The 20,739-nt window shown below is 41.0% G+C and overlaps 4 protein-coding genes across 10 annotated transcripts in view; 2 read left to right on the top strand and 2 right to left on the bottom strand.

The window, feature by feature from the left end:
* sash1b (SAM and SH3 domain containing 1b) overlaps positions 1 to 9,194 on the top strand; it is a 63,795-nt gene extending 54,601 nt beyond the window's left edge. The window contains exons 5-18 of the mRNA XM_080869969.1: positions 553 to 593; positions 868 to 954; positions 1,065 to 1,177; positions 1,537 to 1,635; positions 2,649 to 2,781; positions 3,141 to 3,532; positions 4,118 to 4,192; positions 4,452 to 4,595; positions 4,700 to 4,832; positions 5,065 to 5,234; positions 5,322 to 5,528; positions 6,109 to 6,259; positions 6,769 to 6,900; positions 8,127 to 9,194. Coding sequence (XP_080726095.1) covers positions 553 to 593; positions 868 to 954; positions 1,065 to 1,177; positions 1,537 to 1,635; positions 2,649 to 2,781; positions 3,141 to 3,532; positions 4,118 to 4,192; positions 4,452 to 4,595; positions 4,700 to 4,832; positions 5,065 to 5,234; positions 5,322 to 5,528; positions 6,109 to 6,259; positions 6,769 to 6,900; positions 8,127 to 8,815 — 2,566 coding nt within the window. The 3' untranslated portion in view covers positions 8,816 to 9,194. The remainder of the gene's footprint in view (positions 1 to 552; positions 594 to 867; positions 955 to 1,064; positions 1,178 to 1,536; positions 1,636 to 2,648; positions 2,782 to 3,140; positions 3,533 to 4,117; positions 4,193 to 4,451; positions 4,596 to 4,699; positions 4,833 to 5,064; positions 5,235 to 5,321; positions 5,529 to 6,108; positions 6,260 to 6,768; positions 6,901 to 8,126) is intronic.
* A 148-nt stretch (positions 9,195 to 9,342) lies between these two features.
* Positions 9,343 to 14,479, bottom strand: ddo (D-aspartate oxidase). Of its 7 annotated transcripts, none has more exons than XM_080869962.1 (6): positions 14,397 to 14,479; positions 14,173 to 14,278; positions 11,029 to 11,216; positions 10,804 to 10,912; positions 10,537 to 10,713; positions 9,343 to 10,412 (listed from the first exon to the last, which is right to left on the bottom strand). In XM_080869962.1, coding segments are annotated over exons 2-6 (1,035 nt in total). In that variant the 5' UTR covers positions 14,175 to 14,278; positions 14,397 to 14,479; the 3' UTR covers positions 9,343 to 9,853. The 7 variants fall into 7 exon arrangements, with proteins under 7 accessions (XP_080726088.1, XP_080726093.1, XP_080726094.1 ...); XM_080869967.1 differs by having other exon boundaries at positions 11,029 to 11,210; XM_080869968.1 differs by lacking the exon at positions 14,173 to 14,278 and having other exon boundaries at positions 11,029 to 11,210; positions 14,397 to 14,471.
* Positions 12,961 to 20,737, top strand: zbtb24 (zinc finger and BTB domain containing 24). The gene is made up of 7 exons (XM_080869961.1): positions 12,961 to 13,099; positions 14,882 to 15,724; positions 16,003 to 16,170; positions 17,342 to 17,425; positions 17,514 to 17,597; positions 17,691 to 17,772; positions 17,887 to 20,737. The coding sequence occupies exons 2-7, from the start codon at positions 14,911 to 14,913 to the stop codon at positions 18,776 to 18,778; spliced, it is 2,124 nt and encodes a 707-aa protein (XP_080726087.1). The 5' UTR covers positions 12,961 to 13,099; positions 14,882 to 14,910; the 3' UTR covers positions 18,779 to 20,737.
* The window catches only part of LOC308388937 (uncharacterized protein), a 29,311-nt gene continuing 23,856 nt past the window's right edge, over positions 15,285 to 20,739 (bottom strand). Inside the window, exon 47 of the mRNA XM_080869960.1 lies at positions 15,285 to 15,420. The gene's annotated coding sequence lies outside the window, so the exon portion shown is untranslated. The remainder of the gene's footprint in view (positions 15,421 to 20,739) is intronic.

Below are 20,739 nucleotides of genomic sequence, written 5' to 3'. Positions count from 1 at the left end.
ATAAACCCATGACTTCCGATTTAAAAGCATAAACTTGATCTGGCTTCAAAGTGAATGACCACAAACAAGCGTGAACAGAGAGAGGCTGTGAGAAAGACGGACACAAACAAACAGTCCAGAGAGATGAAGAGAGAGGCAGAAAGAGAGAGTGAACGTGTGCAGGGAATGCAGAGGCCACGTTGGTGCCGCCGCTGCTGCAAAACCCCAAACGGACAAGAACAGTGCTCCATTGTTCCAGAGATGGACGCAGAGCACTGATCGGTGTTCATCGGCCAAGAGCGAGCCAGTCTGTTTGATTTGCCTCTAATGTGATGCTAGTGTCTTGAGGCACAGTGTGTTTTTTTTGTTTGTTTTTTTTTATTTTAGTTTATTTTAATTTAATTTTTTTTTTAAATCTGAAGTTGAGTTGTTAGGGGAAATGGTGGGATAGCAGTAAAAAAGATGAAGAAAATAACTTTGGACAGCAGGTAGTGTCGTGTTCTTTAGTTTGATGTTTGTTTGTTTTTTATTCGAGCTTTTCTGATTAACTGAATATTTTTTGTTAATTTTTAGGTTTCCTGTTCACAAATCCAGCTCGGACGATGGATCAGGAGGTAAGTCCAAACTTGACTGGTGTATTTTGTTTTCATTTTTTATTCTATATTAAATAAATATGAGTTTTCACATGTTCATTTACACACTTAATCTTTCCTAATCACCACTAAGATTTGTTCATTTATTTCTTCTGGAGAAATGGAAGGAATTCTTTCCCTTACCATACTACTTTATTGTTTACCTGTTTATCAATTTGGGGTGATTATACTTTGAATCTGTTTTGTTGTTGTGTTTTTAATTTCTCCTGTGCTAAAATTGGTTTATATGTAATAGGAAAATGGGATGGAAAACGAAAGAGCAAGTCTTTTTGGCAAAGTTTCAAGAAGTCCCAGAAGGGTGTCGTTCGTCAGATCTCAAAAGGTACCTCAAATAAACATGAAAAAAATGCTTTTGGTTTTTTTTGACATTAAGAATTTTTCTTAAATTTCGTCGTGTTCCTTAATGTAAGGTGTCATTGCTAATTTTTGCAGGTGATGATGTTGGGTTTGTGGCCAGTGAAGTTACGATGAGTGATGAGGAGCGAATTCAGCTGATGATGATGGTGAAGGAAAACATGATCTCCATAGAGGAAGCCCTGGCACGGGTAGGATGTTCTGCATCCCAGAGAAACTCAACCTTAGATTATCCAGCTGCTGTGTTACTTTGACCTTGTGGGGGAAAAACACACATTTTTATGGATAAACTACAAGAAAGTCTTATCATATTGTCGGAAACTTTGTATCCATGCATCACAAAAAAAAGTCCTGGCACGATTTAATCTTATGCAGATATATGGTCAAACTAGGGTTTAATCTGCACAGTGAATATCATGTAATTTTTATAATTCATCATAAAATACTACATACTACATTTTCCAGGATTACTTCCTCTTTGACTGATTGGCTCCTCATAATAGACTCTAAATCTACATCATTAACTAACAGGCTCATTCTTTTTTTGCAGCTGAAGGAGTTTGAAATACAAAACAGACAGACATACAAGGCTGATCTCACAGAGTCCACTGATCCCTCCAGTACCCCAAATGAGTCGTTCAGCTGTAACGTAAGTCTCTAAGGGCATCTTATTTGCTTTTTAATGCTGAATCGCTACTTCAGACAGTGTGTTGTGCATGAGGACCTCCGATTTACCCGTGCCAACGCTGCTGAGGCGTTGACAGTGCCATTTTCTTTTTCGCTCTGTCCCGATGATGAACCAGGGCCCCTCTAAAGCCCTGCAGCTCAGGGTCCTTTCCCAACTGCAGGGCATTGGACGAGCTTCTATTCATTGCTGTCAAAGCCCTAACCCCCTATTGTGCTGTGGTGAGCGGGTGGATTCAGCACAGGGCTCTGTTATGCAGGCTGCAGCTCTATTATGCGTGGGTGGGGTGATTAGGGGGCTCAGGTTCAGGGCACATTTTTCACATTAGTCTGTATGGCCTGACTGTTTCTCTTTACTATATGTATCAATCTCACTCTTCTCTTTTTTTTGTATTTATGTGACCTTTGTAAAATAAAAATCCTTCCTTCTAACTCTGAACTTCTATTGTATATTTCAAGCTGCTAATCAGCTTTCATTTGGTCTCACGATGTCTGTTCTGAGAGATGCATGCCGCTGATGTTTTGGTCAGCAGATAGTGCTCAGCATGCATGACCCAAGACTGCAAATGCACCACTGACATTTTCAGATAATGGTTAAGGTGATTTCCAAGCAGATAGCTATTTAATTTTCTGTACATAGAAGGCTTTTTTTAGTCTGCTGTGACCCACTGTGTATGTGTTAGCTCTCTGCACGGGGCCCCAGTGTCATCACTGTGGTTTCCTACCACATATATTTATATTAAGCTACAAGCTTCTACAACAGATAGTTGCAAAGCATCCACAGCAAGTACGCTGATGAGTTACTAGAAATGAGAGTAATTAAGATAGCTCACAGTTTTAGGCTTGCACACTGTAGTATACAAAAAGCAAAAGTGTTGCATAATATCTCCTGACCTACTGAGAATATTAGGCCTCAGAGCCAAAGTGTTGTTACAGATGTTGTCTATTAATACAGTTCTTAATATTCTTTTCCATCAGCCCTGCGACCTGTCAGACAATGAACAAGAGGAATCTGTCACATTCAGGAGGCTCCACAAGCTGGTCAACTCAACCCGGAAAACGAAGAAGAAGCTGATCAGGATTGATGAGTCTAAGAGGCCTGGAGCAGAGGGTACTAAAACTACTCTCAGATAGTATCTAATGTGGTAGAGGAAGCAGTGTGGCACACCGCGGTGCTGAATGTGGCATTTATGTGGCATATTTATAGCATGTTTTTACTTTTCCCCTGCTTTAAATAATGCTCAAAAACCACAATCTGGCAAGTTTCCAAAGATAAAAGTATCAAATACAGTTTTATTGGCAGATTGGAAAAGCTCTCTGAAGCAGTAGATGCTGTAACAATCTTATTTCTTTAGTATTGACCATGAATGGCTCACAAATTGCAGCTATTATCAAATAATTAATAAATGCAGTTGCTGATTTTATTAGATTTGTTAATAAACTCTCTTCTGTTCTCTTTTTACCCACCAGAGAGCCTGAATGCAGATGGCCTTCCCTGTGGAGATGCCAGCATCTCTCTATATTCAGGTTTGCAGAGGAAACCTTTAGTCTGTCCAGTGGACTCCCTGGCTTCAACCCTGCAGGAGCAACTCTCCTATAACCGAGACCCGGACAGCCTGACCACCTCGCCGTCATCCAGCAGTGTGGACACCTGCAGTAGCCAAAAGACCTTCCAGACCTTGAGCAAGTCTAGTGGTAGCCCTATTCACCAGGAGACCAACATAGCAGGGGAGGTGCGGGAGCCAGGCGAAGGCTCTTCTTTTTCTGAAACAGAGGGCTGCAGTGAGGAACCCAAAATTGCACGCTCGGTGACCGATGGCGCGCTGCGTCACCCGGTCCTCAACCCACTCAGTCACCACGGGGTGAGTACACAGGCACATTTAAATAAAGACTGCAGTCTAGATTGTTTAGTAACGAATCCTTTCACCTCCATTGTTAGTGAGTTTGCACCATTGGTACCATTATTTAAGTGTCTCAATGAGGCAACAACAAACTGCCCATTTAAACTGGCCTTTTAGTTTGAAAGAGAGTCTGGCACACTCACATAAAGTTCTAAATTCCTAAACATGTCACAGTTTGTACATAATAGCCTCATTTATTCTTATCTTCTTGTTGTCTTGTATTTGTACAGAAACTCGGGATTAATGCTTAACTAAACAAGACTGGTGCCTATCAGTGGTACCATACACCATCACTGATCCTGGTTAAACGTAAACATAGTTGAAGTCTATTTAAGAATGAATAATAAGCAACCTCAGGAACTAACAAACCACTAGACGTGTACATTTTCCATAACACTGTCTTTTTATTTATTCATTTCTCTATGTCAGCCTTATGTTGTTATTCTTGTGGCTTAAAAGCATAAATGGTGGGAACAATTGCACCTGCAGCAGAAGACAGACCGTGCTCTAAAATCTCATTTCTTGCTTTCTCTTGTGTTTTCACAGAGAGCTTCTAGCTTTGGAGGATTCGACCTGACCAACCGCTCAGTGACTGCAGTCAGCCCTGAGAACGATAACACTGTATGTGGCACTAAATGTGACCTGAATCAAAGTCAACTTTATTGTCTGTAATATGTAGAGAATATATGCAGTATTGTGTAGCCCACTGTGTGCAACAAGAATGGATCAAAAACGATGAAATTAAATAGAGAGCCATAAAAATTTGTGACACAGATAAGCTGTGCAAGGAATCCTAAAGCTATCTAAATAAATATGAATTATAAGTTTAATCTGATTTACTTATTTCCATCCTTTTTACTTCTCTGTGTTTGTAAATTAGATCAAAACTGGAGACGGGGATTTGAGAGATGGCGTTAAATTCCCACCAACACCTCGTATCTCTCTGGGTAAAAAAGTCAAGTCTGTGAGAGAGACGATGCGCAAACACATTTCCAAGCGATACCATAGTTCTCTCTCTGAGCAGGTATGTTTTTAGAAGCATTTATGTGTGTTATCATTGTAAAGTATGGGTGTGAGGATTTTTAAGCAAGTGTAATAAATGGGTTTTTTTGTCCTTATATCTTCCAGTCAAGTCCAGATCGCTCTTCCAGCTGCCCTCACTCGCCTCAGATAGACTCTGACTCTTTGGAGAAGCCCAAACTGAAGCCAGGAGGGTCCGTGGAAAGCCTGAGGAGTTCTCTCAGCGGACAGAGTTCCATGAGTATGTCTGTGTCGTGTATATTTTAATAACTCTCAGTATTTGTTTAAACTTGATGTTTGATGTTTATCGCTTTTGAAGTAGTCTAAACATTCTGATCTCGCTGTATTCATCTGTGGTTAAAAAAAAACTAACTCCTGAAGTAAAGAAGAACATTTATAATATTTTTCAGATACTAACAGACCCATGATAACTTGTGGTCTTGATGTGACATCTTCTTTTCTGATTCGTGCAGGTGGTCAGACGGTGGGCACCACCGACTCCTCCAACAGCAACAGAGAGAGTGTGAAGTCTGAGGACGGAGAGGAAGACGAGCTGCCTTACCGTGGACCCTTCTGTGGACGTGCTCTGGTTCACACAGATTTCACTCCAAGTCCCTATGACACCGACTCCCTAAAGCTGAAGGTAGGCTATGTTATATTGCTCACTACTTAGATATGAGCTCGTACTGAAAAACAAAAAAACTCAAGCTCAGCTTATCTCGATTCGCAGAGCGGAGACATCATCGAAATCATTAGTAAGCCTCCGATGGGTACGTGGATGGGGATGCTCAACGGTAAAGTCGGAACCTTCAAGTTCATTTATGTGGATGTTCTGAACGAAGAGGAGGTGAAGCCCAAGAAAACACGCAGGAGGAGAAAGGCCCGGCAACCCAAACCCACCTCTGTGGAGGAACTGCTTGATCGCATCAACCTCAAAGTAAAGAAAGGCGTACATTTGTGATTAAAAGCAGTGACTAAAATACTTGCATGTGATTGGCTTTAGCTCTATTTAAAGGAACAGTTTGACATTCAGGGGAAGTACACTTACTTGCTTTCTTTTTGAGAGTTGATAACAGCAACCACCTTCAAATCTGTACAGACTAATATTATTCCCCCACCTCCTCACTAGTAAGGTGTTACATACTGTTTGTTAAATCAATGGGGAAATAAAGTGCAAAAGCAACTAGTTATATGTAAGTATATAAGTGATAGTTATATATTAAGAGTTTTAACATGTTAGTGAGATTTGCCTTTATTTTGTATGATGCTTCCCTCTCCTCTCAGTTTTAAGCTTCACCTTACTCACAGCAGGCCAATAGGAGTATTTTCTAAAATGTCAAACTTACAACTTTTACCTGTAGCTTAAATAGATTATTTTTCATTTTCATCTGTGTTGGGAAATTTTAAAATTAAGCTAACTTCATATTTGTTTTGCAAGATGTGCATGCTCAAATGGCATCCCTCTTACATATTTTAATGGATCGGTTTGTGCACCTTTTATTATCGCCTTTCTACAGGAGCACCTGCCCACCTTTCTTTTTAACGGTTACGAGGATCTAGACACATTTAAGTTGCTAGAGGAGGAGGACCTGGACGAACTCAACATCACAGACTCGCAACACAGAGCCGTGTTGCTCACCGCTGTGGAGCTGCTGCAAGAATATGATGGTGGGTCAGACAAACAATAGAAAGTCTCGCTCTATCATAGAAACGTCCTCAATCCAAGGGCCACATTTCAAATTAGAATATTTGAGGGTTTAGATGTACAGATCGGTATCTAAATACTGTCTGCAGTAGACACACAGTCCGAGTTTGGTTTCAGCTTCTGTAGACATTTTTTCTGTTGTTGCTGCATCTCATGGTTTAATAGTTAAATTTTGAAAAATAAATGAACAAATCCTGCATAATCCTCTTTAACTCAAATAGCCACAGTAATTTGCAAAATTTTACCATTTAATTCATGTATGGCTTGAAACTAGCAACTGGGATCATAACATCGGGAAATTGTTTGAGGTCACAAAGTAAAGAGACTGAGGGGCATTTTTTCTTCTAACAAAGTCTGAGTAGTTGCCCCCTGCTGGCCATCGGAAAGAATGCATGTTTAGACTTGGAAGTCACAGTTTTGCACGACTTTCTTTTGACTGTCATGCCCCTGGTGGCGGCGTTGTGCATTGCAGGAAGCAGCGACCCAGAGCGAAGCGGTCAGTCTGAAAGCTCACAGGAGAAGCTGCTGCCGGACAGGCGTGGCCTCTTGGGAGACTCCCCGCGAGACTCTGGCTGCTACGAGAGTAATGAGAACCTGGAGAACGGTAATGACAGCCTGACCCGCCTGTGAACACTGTACGCTTCTTCAGCCCTCCTCTGCCTCATCCCTGTCTAGAAAGACTCTCCAGCTCAAGCATTCCAATCCACCAGATTCCGTTTCCATGCTCTTCTGGAAAGACTCAGCTGTCGTCGCATTTACTTCTAGCGCTTCATGTTTGTTTGTTTTTTTCTTCCCTCAAGCATCGTCATGCTTTTTTCTGTTTCTGCATCACTGAATCAAACTGTTTTGCGGTCACGTGTCTGTTCAGTGCTTCTGAAAGTTGGCATCACTTGCCTTCTCAACATAATACAGAGGACAGGTAACAAGGGACTAGCAAATTTACTTGATGTTGAGCTGAGCAGTGACATTTTTCAGGCCTTGGAAGAAGCTGCGTGCAGAGCAGCTTGCAGATCTACAAATAGATCCGCAGTGTTGACTTGTGTGGTGGTTTTTGCATTTGCTGAAAGTGGTGGCTGTTGTGTGATGAGTGTTTAAACAAGCTTTAGGTCTACTTACATTAAAAACAGTACATTTTTGCAGTAAGTGCTCGCTTTATTCACAGCTGTATCATGCTTACAGTGGTTTTCTCTTTAGACTTAAGTCTACAAACTGTCGAAATGCAAAGAGCTGTGCTTTCTGAATGTTACGTGATTGGACTAAGATGTCAGATCAGCCTCACCTTAAAGTGTATTTCCTTTAAGATTCTGATGTTTGTGTGTGTATTTTATTTTTTTTTTTTTTTTAGTCCAGTAAAACCTAATGTTGCACAATATTTTATCACGTGCCTGAAGACTGCATATTGCAGCAGAATTAAAATATTTACTTAACAGTGTAAGTGTTTAAAATAAGGCATTTTGTATCATTGTAAATGCACAAAAATGCAGAGGGCTTAGGGCTACTTTAAAATGTTTAACCAACTTCTCATTGAAGTGTGGCATGTTTGGGCCCTGAAGTCTCAGCATTTTCTGAAGTGTGCTTCTGTCGTGGTTGAGTGTGAGGAATAAATCGCTCCATGCTTTACCACAACTGACTGCTTGCTGCTTTTCTTTTACCCATCGTTCATTTTAGTGCACATTTAGCTGCTTGTTTTGACTTTTTTCTCTTTGGTGTCATTTCAAAGTAGACACTTTCCAAGACTCCCTGCTCTGCTGCTGTTGTGTTTAACCCAGATACATGTCACAACTGCCTGGCAGCTGTATGATCTGCGCACACTCCACTTGTTTATTTCAGGAAGGGGCAAAAAGACACGCTCGACCATCAGCAGATCTTCATCTGGCTTTGAGTCCAGCCACCTCCCATCCCCAGAGTACCCTGTCCTCCCCCTGCCCCTCGCCTCCATCCAGTCCAGCAAGTCTTCATCCCACAGTAAACCCAGATGCTTCCCCCATGTCCATCCTAACCTCCCAAAGCGCGGTTTGAGCTCAATAAAAGGTCGTATTCAGAGCAGATCGTTTGCTAGGAGCCACAGCTGCATGGAGCTAAGAAGAAACGCAGCACAGACTCCGCTACGCCGCTGCTTCTCCCTGACGATTCTCCACAAAGATCAGAAGAGAAGACTCCTCCTCCGCCCTAAAGACTTAAATCTGTACATAAAGAGCACAAAAAACCCACTGACAGTCGTGCGTCCATCCTCCCACGCTTTATGTAGGACATCATACACTGCTGCATGTACCAGCACAGCAACACAGCAGGCACACCCAGAGCCGCCACCCACAGCTCCACCCAAAAGGTCCAGCGACCATGTAGCTGCACCTTCCTTATTAAACCCAGAGCGAGAGCCCTTACCGACAGTAATGCCCGACAGAGAGCACATCTTTCTAGGAGAAAGGAAGGGTGCTTCAGTTTCAGCCACTTCTGAAGCTTGTCGGCTGAAACGAAAAGAACTTAGAAGTAAATCTGGCGGTGGAGCCGGTTTCTAACAAGGTCTGTACAGTAAGTGCAGTACAGAAAGGTGTCTTTACAGCTGTTGATTTCTGGTTTTCAGCTAAATGGAAATTCTGAAAATCTAACCACAGGTTTTCAAAGAAAATATAACAGTGTAAACTTGACATCTAAAGTGGAAACGTGAAGGTCTGTGCTTACGCTGTTAAACCACATTCATGTAGCTACTGACCCCCTCGGTCACAGTTTCAGTGATCTCCATTCAGCTGAATCTGGTTCGTCTCTGCAGTGGAGCTGTGCAGAGTCCAACAGTTACACGAGCAGTAGCGCTCGCTCAGAGTTGTCATTTTTCAACACAAAGCATTCATGAATAATTTACTCCTTCTGGGTTCACTGTAATGGAACGTTTTCAAACTGTTAATATGAACTGAGTGTTTTGTTCTTGTTGTGTGTATGTGTGTGTGTATATATATAAATATAGAATATAATAATCACAGCTGGCCTATACAGACAATTTGGCCCCAGATGGCAAAGTACGGGCGCAAACTAGAAAAGCAATAAGCAGTTTCTTTTTCAGGGTTTATTGACACAATGTTTATATTATATTAGGAACACCCCAATCAAAACATCTGCTGTGAAAGGAACCTAAAATTATTAACAGGCAATCAGCTTTTATGATAACAAAATGAATGTTTCCAGACAATGCAAAAACATTATCTCCACTGAAATAGTGATACAGAAAATGTTCTTATGTATTATAAGCATAAAAATAACAGCAGTAAATGCTTTTTTTTCTTAAATCTGATGTTTTTACAGTACTGTTACAGAAAGATGTAATGATGATAATGATGTAATATCCTGAAAACTTATTAACGATTAGTTAAATTAAAACTCCACCAGTGTTAAATTAAATTATTAAATAATTATATTTCCATAAATCATGTTTCTTATAGTCTTTTTTTTTTAAATGTAAAATCTACTCTAAATCTACTAAGTGTTCTGTCTGTGCTTAGCTTTGTCATTTTATAAAAAGGTTGTGTTAGTAGCCCTGAGTAGAAGTGGGATGTAGAATGTGTTCACAGTTTAGGCTGTGGGGCCATTTCATGAAGGGACTGTTTGACCAGCCCCAGTGTGTCCAGAGCAGTACCCCAGGCGAGGGTAACTCCCCAACCCCCGTGGCCATAGTTGTGGACCACAGGCACCGGCCGGCCCTGCAGCTCCACCACTTCCCTCTCCACCCTTGGGTTCTTCCTGCTGGGCCTCAGGCCGACCCACTCGTTAAGAATTTTGGCTTTGTTGAGTGACGGCTCCAACCTACTGCAGCGCTCCAGGATGCCCTTAGTGTCTCTGTCGTCCACCTGCAGCCGCCAGTCTCCTTCTTGCCTCGTCCCACCTATAGTGACACTGCGTATGCCGGGGTAGATGTACGTCGTCCCATCTCCATCTCTAATGAAGTGCTGCACCCAGGGGGCCTCCACTTTGAGGACCTGGCCTCTGACAGGGTACACTTGTGTGTCTCCCACCAATACTTTGGAGCCGAGACCGGAGCAGTTGACAATGATATCAAAGTTGTTACTCAATTCTTGAAGATTGTTGACTTTCCTCTGTTCCACTTGACCTCCAGCTTTTCTGAACCTTTAGAGAAGAATTTATGATGTTAACATGACGAACTTTAAATTAAGTAGAGTTCATTTGTAATTAAAAGCTTGTGGATATAATAGTATGACGTGATAAAAGAAGTTTAATGTAGGGGATGAACCTCTTCTCGAGCCATGGCAGGTAGGTGGAGCATTCGCATTTTAAGGTGGTGAAAGCCTGACCAAACTTGTGATCTGGGAAGCGTTTCCGTTCAACATCAGTCATGAGTCGAAAGCCGATCACAAACTCTGACCAGAATGGTTTTTTAACTGCTGGAACCTCTTTAAAAATTTGCCAGCTGCAAGAAATTAGTAGAGAAATCAGTTGTTCGACAATGGATCGGGCTAAGTACTCAACTTTTACAGCATCGTATACAAGTAATTGCTACCCAGAGCTCAGCATTACTCCAGCTTCTGGTGCACATTGAGACTGAGCAATGGCCAACAGGTGATCAAAGCTGTCCTTGAACCAGTGTTTTTGTCTTTGCAAGGGAATATCTGATGGAGAAAGGCATCATGTAAAGCAAATGTGCACTGCGTTTTTATTTTTATATACATTGCATAATGTGGTGCAGCTGTAGTGTAAATCTCTGAGACAGATCCTGTTTTCTTACCTGGAAATTGTGCAGCAAACAAAATCCCAGCAGCTCCGTCACTTGTTGTGTCTGGGCTGAATTTGTCAGCCATCAAAGTAACAGAGCAGAAAGGTAGAGCTTCAACAATGCACACAGCGGTGGAGAATCCAATTACGCCAGCTCCAACAACCACAACCCTGACGCTTTTCATCATGGCAGCTCTGCACCTCAAACGACAAGAGAATTTTACTAAATGCCAAATAACCTTTGTTATGACTCCCTTTTAAAAGTTACTCAACGACAAATTGTCCATTACGAAACAGTCATTGTAAGAGCAGTGTACATGCAGTTATCCATAAAACAAAGGCTACTGGTGTACCAAATGTCCAAGTCTTGCATTTGCTGTAGCTGTTTAAAATATAACAGTTCTGATTGTCCTTTTAGGGTTATATACAAGAACAAAGCACCCTGTATGTGCAGCAATGTCCTCTGCTGAACCTGAGACTTTCACTTCTAGCGAGCCTGAACAACTTCACAAGAAGTTGCAAAATCATTTTCTTAATTTCATTATTTAGTGTTTGTTTCAAAGACTTTGTTGTTAATGTTGCCTTAGGAGACCTCAAAAACTCACGGTGCCTCAATCCTGCCTTTTACAAATAAATAAAAAGCAGCTCTTACAAAACAGAGCTCTCTTTCTCACAGGCTCTCAAACACCCTGACATTTCTTAGAGTGTATTAAGGATTAGTGATTAGTATTACTGATACTAATTATGATACATTTCTATGACTAAAGCTCTTGAAGATGAACAGCCAAATAGTGAACAATATATATAATTACACAATGTTTTAATTACTGCATTGTCACATAAGAGATACATGTGTATGTGTGTGCTTTTCTGGGGTCTGAAAAGTTCCAAATTCACCATTTAAAGAACTACTTGCAGACTTGCCCTCTGCACAGACCCAGCAGGTCAGGGTGGAACAGGAAGCTGAGGATAAAGCCACAGAAATGGCTAAAGAGGGGGTTGTTCTCCCCAGAAAGGTTTGGAGGGAATTGATGAATTGATGGTGGAATGAAAAGGGGGTCCACCAGCCAAACTTCAGTTAACAGGCTCTCCTCATTAATTCCTTTTTCACAATGCATAAATGTGTATTCTAGTTATTGCTGCAGCTGAAACTGTCTTACAGATTGTGGAAGTATATTTATTAAATGAATCATCACACAATAATTCAGTTATATATCTAGCTGTAAGTTGTAGCCGGTTGTAACAGCAACCATACAAAAATCCACTCCCAACTGTTGTTGGAAAGGTACGAATACCTTAGCCATTAGTGAAATATAGCTGATATGATGTTGGAAAATATATTCTATTTTCGTTATGCATTTCAAAATAAAAACTTTCTTTTGAAATTTATTTTTTATTAGAAGAAAGTTCGCTTAATATGGAAGTATAATCTAAACTAAATACATGTTGTATGGCTCACTTTAAAAACAAAGTCCCATTGACATTAAAAAAAAAATCCCTAGACCTACCCGAGAAGAGCAGAAATCGCAACAAATATAGCAGCACAGTTCTGTCAAAGTGTGTGGATATTAAATATGAATGCGCAACTTTGAATGGCTCTCCAGAGTGCAAACTAACAACTAATGAAATAAAGCACGTGGCAGTGCGTTGTAAGGAATCGAAAATGTCTATACAGATAAATAAGCCTTATACACACCGAAAGCTCGACAATCCAAATGTATCCACCCACCTAAAATAAAACTGTCTCCTTCTTCCCCCGCACAGAAAATGTCCCCAGAGACCGACAACAGGTGCTGTGTGTTTCTGTTTTTCTCTCGGGAACGTGCACTTCCTGAATCAAATTTCATTAGCTATGATAGTTTTAGTTATTTTAAAAGTCCCACTGAGTTATTAAAATAAAATAATTTCCCATAATGCCACCTATTTAACAATTTAAACAAACCTTTATTAACCTAGAAGAAAGGGTTGATCGACGGGGAAAAGTGCGACCCTCAGGGGTCGGCGGCTCGGCGTGGATCTCGTCAGAACCTCACATCTCGCGATAGGTGGCTCATATCGCGCTCTGGTCCGTCCAGCGAGCGAAGGTAAGGTCCTAAAAGCTGACTACTTCAAATTAAACCGCAGTTTATACGTCCAAGTCCTGTCACCAGACCGAAAATTATTAGTTAACTTCTTTTGAAAGCTTTATTTCGGTCGCATTCTTCGCCATTTCTGCTTCTCGTGCCCCCCCTTTCAAGACAGCGGCGGTGCATTGTTTGCTTTGAGACAATTAGCTTGCTTGCTAACATCCATTCGTCTGTAAACATTATTTAAGCTGAATGTCAGTGAACTCTGCATGAACGTGATGAACAGTGCAAAATATCTGTAAGTTAATATATGAGGTGAATGTAAATACCAGTATGGGTTCAATTTTGATTTTGAAAACATGAGGATAAACTAAACAACGACCAACATTATAGACAGTTTATTATACTTCTATTATTTATTTTATTGTAATATGAAGAATATTTTTGTTAGTTTAGACTGGTCACTACAGATTAATCAGCTCTGTAATACAAATTCATTCTAGATCTATAATACCAAATGTATGCTTACACGACAGACTCGTATTTGGACAGTCCAACCATGTCTGGTGTCCTAAATGTGACAAATTCCTGAAAAACTGTTGTTAGTAATATTTGTCCTACATTTTTACAGACTGAACATTTACTAATGGATAAACGGATCATGTAGATTCCTCTGGTCATGTATGAGTAACTAGTAATAGCAGTGGTAATACGAAAAAGATCATATATTTATGTAGCCTGGGAAATGGTTAGCCACACAGGACACAATTACTGGGGTTCTTAATGTGCAGTTTTATTGTCAATGACGACTGAATAAACCAAAGGTCCTTTGACCTTTACTTTTGTCAAACAGCGGCCATATGGACTTGTACTGAACATCTACAGCACGAGAGGTAACGTGGCAAAGTAACAGAATAACCGATTAAACAAAGATGCGCCAATACAATACGAGGAATAAAAGAAATGAAATACAAAACACAAAAATACGGCAGTGGCCTCTGTCTGTGCAGAACAAAATACAAAGAACTAAATCACACAAGGCTCCTTTAAAAAAATGTGGAAGTGTTACATACATGTTTATAAACACTTACATTCCACAGAAATCTCAGCTCACTTGCAATACTGGAGCACACAGACGATCTCGCAACTTATCCCTTGCATGGAGAAAATGGCCGCTCCACGCTGCACATACAGGTCCTTTGCATCATACATTTAAGAAATACATCATCTTGTTAAAATACTGACGTTTTGCCACTGCACTACAATTATAACAATATGTTTCAATGAGTTATGTGCATATTTAACAATTCCTTACCAATAATTTAACTCCTTCACAACATTCCCGTTCCACATCCACAACAAAAAGAAAAGTAAACAGGAAGTCCCAAGATGCATTTCTTGTTAAGTTTTTTTTTGGAAAACTGCAGTTAACCCTTAAGCCTATAGCACAAGGAATACCATTAAATTACCCAATAACATTCTTGTCTTACCATACATGGAAACAAAGAAACAACATTTTAAGACCCCTTTTTGAACCTTAAATGGATATTTGGTTAACTGAAATGGAAAATATTATTATTAATTTACCACTCGGCTACATTTAAAAAACGCACTGAACCTCTGATATAAGCCAAACATATATACTGCTGAGGTCAGAAGTTTACATATATTCGTATCATAATGGGCATAAATGTCTTCTTTAAAAGCCCAAAATCACATGACCTTCATGCCCATGATGAATTCATATAAACTTTTAAACTAACTGTACACTCATTTTGTTTTCATATGTTTTCATTTAAGGGACAGATGTGGTTGTTTTTGCGGCAAAGATGTCTCAAAAATCAACCAGTCCACCTTCATCGCTTATGGCTCACCTTCATTCAGAGTCACATAAACAGAGCATCCTGAACAAATTCAACAAGCTCAGGAAAAGTGACCTGCTGTGTGACATTACTCTTGTCGTGGAGGATGTGCAGTTCAAGGCCCACAAAGCCCTGCTGGCAGCAAGCAGTGAGTACTTCTCCGTCATGTTCACAGCAGAAGATCAGATCCATCGGTCCACCCACCGGCTGGACGGTATGGCACCAAACATGTTTGCAGCAGTGCTGGAGTTCATCTACAGCGCCCAGGTGTCTGTGGAGGAGAGCGCCACAGAGCAGCTCCTGGCCACAGCTCATCGAATGGAAGTCGGTGACCTTGTCAAAGTGCTCACTGACCTAACTCGCTCTGCAGCAGGGGTCAAATGCAATGATGCTCAAGCAAACAAAGCTGAAGATGCAGAGCTGGTGAAGCGCAAAAGAGGGCGGCCGAGGAAAGATGTAGGTGCACCTGTGACAGAGCTGGTGGGGAGAAGAGAACCATGTGAGAGTTCAGAGGACCGACAGGCAGAAGATAATCCAAAAACTGAGTCTCAGCCTAGAAATGAGGACCCCGAAGAACACCAAAGCCGGCAGAGCAAACGCAAAATCAACCCACCGGTAAAATATAAGGGCTACAAAGTGGGCAATAACACAGCAGGACACAAGGAGCCTGGGAAGAGGGGCAGGAAAAGGAAATACCCTGACACTGAGGCACGATGTGAGGACTGTGGAAAAGTCTTCAAAAGCCACCTGTTTTTAAAGATTCACCAGCGCACTCATACAGGTAATTACACTCTGATTTAAAGAGAGGTCAGAATGGAGGTTTAATACAAATTTGGCCTTTTTTTCTAGAGTTTTTGGACATAGTTTAAAAAAAGGACTTCATTCCCTCAACTGTAATAAAAATAAATGTTTTAACTTTTCAAATGTTGTGCTGAAAAAAAAAAAAGAAAAGAAAAATAGAAACGCATAGAAAGTACAGATGACTACGACTGACGAGAGTTTAGCAGTCACTAATCACATCCGCACCTGTAAAAGTACAACTGCTTTCTTTAACTCCAGGTGAGAAGCCTTTCCACTGCATGGTGTGCGGGAAGAGTTTTACCCAGAAGCACACTCTGCTGGCTCACCAGCGCATGCACACTGGAGAAAAGCCATTTGTTTGTACCGTCTGCTCCAAAGCGCTTTCCACCAAACACTCCCTGCAAGAGCACATGAACCTCCATGAAGGTAGGACCCAATGAACTGACTTCTCAGTTTCTCATGTTTGATAAGTAGTAACTTTGTTTACAAGTAATTTCCAGGAATCCTCATAATTTCCTGAAAGTGATCTTTCCAACAAAGTTGATCTACAGTCTGATTTGAGAAATGTAGAAAGTGTTAGTTGTTGCAGTGATTACATCAGACCTACTATTCTTAGTTTCAGCTGTATTTTTTTTTTTTTTAAATTCGAACAGAGTAGCTTTCAGGATGGCATACGACCCTCCTCACCAGCTTTTTCTTCTGATTGGCTACTTCATTTAAACTTTATCTATATAACGCCTCAAGGCGCTTTATATTGTAAGGTAAAAAGAAATGAACACATTCAGCCGGTACTGAAAGGCTATGTTTCACCAATAGAATGCAAAGCCAAAGCAAATCAGGCACTCCTTAAAGCACCATCTGACGAGCTGTTCACTGCATTGTGCAGATTGAAGTCCTGGATGTAGCCCAAAAGATTAACACTACACGAACAAGCAGATATAGAACAGATAACAGACCATCAAACCACATTCCAGTGTCTGGACTTGATTCCTAGAAATGGATAGTTATCCATTTCCAGTTATCCACTTTCGATTCAGTGCAAGGGATGTAAACCAGGAACAAATCTTATGCAAACGGTGCTGTACAGTTGTCTTCATTGCAAAGCAACACAGCTAACATATTTAGCCCCTAAAAATGCACAGTGGCAATAACTGTGCTGTATGCAAAAGTCTCATGTGTTATTATAATATAATGAAATACTACATTTTACTTCTATTAGATACACTTGGGCCCAGTAAATACATGCCTTCTTTAACATAAATGAAGCAATGTAGGGGAAAAGCTTTTTACAACTAAGGGGTAAAAAGATGCTCTAAGAAGAATTAAGGTGTTTTGTTTCTCTGGCTAGGAAAACCGGAAGGATTTTCAGTTTACTACCTATTACAACTCTTTTAAATGTGCCCAAAAATCAAATGCCCACATTTTGTGTCTTGCCTGTGCTTTTGATTTACCTAGCTTAATTTGGTGTGAGTTGCCTAGTTTTGGATGGATATTGGCTGTAGAGATGACTTCCTTCTCTTAATGGCACTAAAGCCGAAGTGCTCTAGCATATTGCGATGTTGATCTCTCATGAGCTCTGTTTTATTTGCTTCTTTAGAAGAGAAATCCTTTGACTGTGATAAATGTGGAAAGACCTTCACTCAGAAAAGGCAACTTAAAAGCCATTACAGAGTTCACACAGGTAAGTCATGGGGAAACGGCCAGAGATCTGGTCAGTGTATTCAATCAATCTGAAGGTAAAATTATTGAATCTTTATTTTTAAATAAAGGGAAATCATTGCCAGAATGTGCTCAGTGTCATCACAAGTTTATGGATGCAGCTCAACTGAAAAAGCACGTGAGAACTCATACAGGTAAGATCAGCTCTCCAAGTCATTCTTTTGCTATTGATATCTGCTTTATGGAAGCGTGTGCTGCAGCAGCTGATGGTGTTAACGTTTACACAGGTGAGAAGCCTTTCACTTGTGAAATCTGTGGAAAATGTTTCACAGCCAAGAGCACACTGCAGACTCACATCAGAATCCACAGGTCAGCTGTTATATTTGATTTTCACTCCACTTTTAACAGTTTTTGCTCCCTGCTGTATAATATACGACCCAGGAGGAGACATGGTCATAACTGCCTCAATATCTGGTTTTGCAGAGGTGAGAAGCCTTATAACTGCAGCATCTGCAAGAAGTCCTTTTCAGACCCCAGTGCAAGACGACGACATGTTGCCTCCCACTCGGGGAAGAAACCCTTCACCTGCTCTTTCTGCAGCCTTTCTTTTACACGCCTGGACAATCTGAAAACACACACCAAATCCCACAACAAGGAGAGAGCTGCGGGTGGAGAGGCCTCATCGGATACTGCAGCAAAAGATGGCTCTGGAGCCCCGCAGGAAGAGGTGCAAAATATCCTTCACCTGCAGCAGTACCAGCTGCCTGCCACCTCTGAACAAGAGCTCCAGGTGGTGGTGACAGAGGATGTGGACCACATTAACTTTATCCCGGGTCAGGACCACGAGATCAGCCTCATCAGCACAGAGGGAGAGATGGCTCAGTCAGCCCCCTCTAAACTCACCCTCCTCGCCCGGCCATCAGGGCACGTGCACAATGTGGCGTTGGTCACTCAGGGTGATGTGGTGGATCAGACCTCTCAGATCCACACTATAAGTATGCTGCAGGGTCAGATGATGCACCAGGCTGAGCAGATGCATGTTATCACTTTGAGTAAAGAGGCTATGGAGCAGCTGCAGGCCCATCACGGTCCTGCGCAGCCCTTTCAAATAACACAGCGTCCCATTCAACAGCTGCAGGTGATGCGTCAGCCAATCCAGCAGCTGCCTGTTGTTCAGGAGCCCTTGGAGGGGCAGGTGAGCAGGGAACAACAACAAGGCCGGGCTATTCACGTCAGCAGCCAGAGCAGCCAACCGATCTCCATCAGTCAGACTAGCGAGCAGATCTCCAACCATCACATCCAAGGACAGACATTTCAGATCCAATCAGGAACTGTGTCCTACCTGTACACCACCGGACTGCCACAGGAGAGCTGAGAGTGATCTGGACCACCGGGAACTTAAATCTGATGGTGCTACTGTGGAGATCAACTATATACAGACAAAACTGACCATAGTCAAAGGTAGCAGTATTAAAAGATGAAGTTTGTATTTTCTTTAATGAATTTTTTATATAAAAAAATATATAAGCATACCTTTTTATACTGCTGTGTTTCCTTCCACACACTACACCACTGTAATCTGATGAATTTGTCTGGCAGATACCTTCCTCATGCCTTTATCTGTGCCACAAATTTCTGCGCAGCACAATGATCACACTTTGTGTGTTAAATATCTAATATCTTTCATACCTTGCACAAGGTATTGCACTGTTTGACACTTTTCTGCAGCAGATCCTTGTTCTTTGCCATATTGCTTAAAAACTGTGGCATGATTAATAATGTGGAACATCTGTTTTAACTCATTCACTGCCATTGACGTCTATAGCCGTCAATTGCAGTGCATGAGTCAATGGGTTTAACTCATTCACTGCCAATGGCTGGCAGTGAATGAGTTAAGTATAGTTTTCCTTTAATTGGGCTCACCTGGTTAACTAATTACGACAGGTGTCTGAGATTGATATGAGTGATCCAAAGAGCCCCCAGACACAAAGGTGTTGAACCAAAAACCTTCTGGTTATTGCTTTGGTTGCAAGCAGATTGCCATGGTTACCTGGAGTTTTTCATGTCTGATGGCAAATACTTGCCAGCTACTGGCCAACTGATAGTACATCATGATAAAGTCGGACACAAACCAGAAAAGGAGAAGGTTCGACTTCAAAGTAGAAGTTTGCTTCAGTGCTGCAGCAATCATGTGTCAAAGGGCGCCACTTTTACTGGCATGTGTCTGTAGACAAATCTGTCACTTCCATTCGAATGCAGCACTATCTTACTCGCCAAAAGCAGTCACAAAGAGCCTTTTATCATCCAGCTGGGGAATACAGCGACAGTTGATCCTACATCATCAGCATGACTGTCAAACACCCAAAATGATGCTGAAGTTAATGACATGTTGTTAGTGGCCATGTGTGAAAACCCTTGAGGCCTTTGAGGACATCAGCTGGATGCAGCACTTAGATCTCAGTCCATGACACGAAAGGCAGGAATATCAGGAGCCATAATGGAGGAACTCCCAAACAAACAAATGTGATATTTTTCAGTTTCCAGGTTTGAAAAGTGAAAAGTGTCTTAAACCTGAATTTGTATTTATTGGTATTTAATCATTTTATTAATTACTGTAAAATTGGTGATAATAAAGCGGGTAGCTTTTGCAGGTATGGCTGGTTCCAAGATCCTCACTTCCAAAACGCTCAATTCGAGTCTTTAAAAGGTTTGTTCACAATCAAATGGTTGATATAAACATGGCTATCTCCACCTTTTATGTACAGTCTGAACAGAAGACAGTTACTATGCAACAGATGCTAAACAGTTATTATTTTAATGATTTTTTTAGAGCTTATGACAAAACAGGTTTTGTTTTTGCCCACTTAAAAACGTCATCATTTGGTTTTATTTCATAAGATGTGACCAAACTCATTCTACAACTGAAAAATGAACTTTGACATGATTCCTTTGATAAATTTGCAATAAGCTCAAATTGGTATATATCTAATATGAGTATTAGAAACCTTAAGTAGACACGATGTAATGCTATTAATTGACAAAAGTTAAGTACGGATAAAAATAAAGGCAAATTATAGAAATATCCAGAAAGTAAAACATCAGTGATAAGGGTTTTGTTAAGAGCTTTGAAAGTATTTATTTTGAATATTTAAAAAGTTACTGAAATATGGAGAGGGGCAACATCAAGATGCTGTGCTGTAGGTTAAAGGGAAGACATGCATGTCACAGCTTTGGGAATGGAATAGATAACATTCAGTTCACACAGAGCTATAAAACACTACAGGCAAGCCTACAGCAAGCTAATCTGCTAATCAAGTTTGTGTGTGTGACTGATTG

Source organism: Rhamphochromis sp. 'chilingali', assembly GCF_963969265.1.
Source record: "Rhamphochromis sp. 'chilingali' genome assembly, chromosome: 21".
In the NCBI taxonomy this organism is placed as follows: domain Eukaryota; kingdom Metazoa; phylum Chordata; class Actinopteri; order Cichliformes; family Cichlidae; genus Rhamphochromis; species Rhamphochromis sp. 'chilingali'.
The sequence above is the reverse complement of the archived record's forward strand: the minus strand, read 5'-3'. Positions and strand labels throughout refer to the sequence as shown.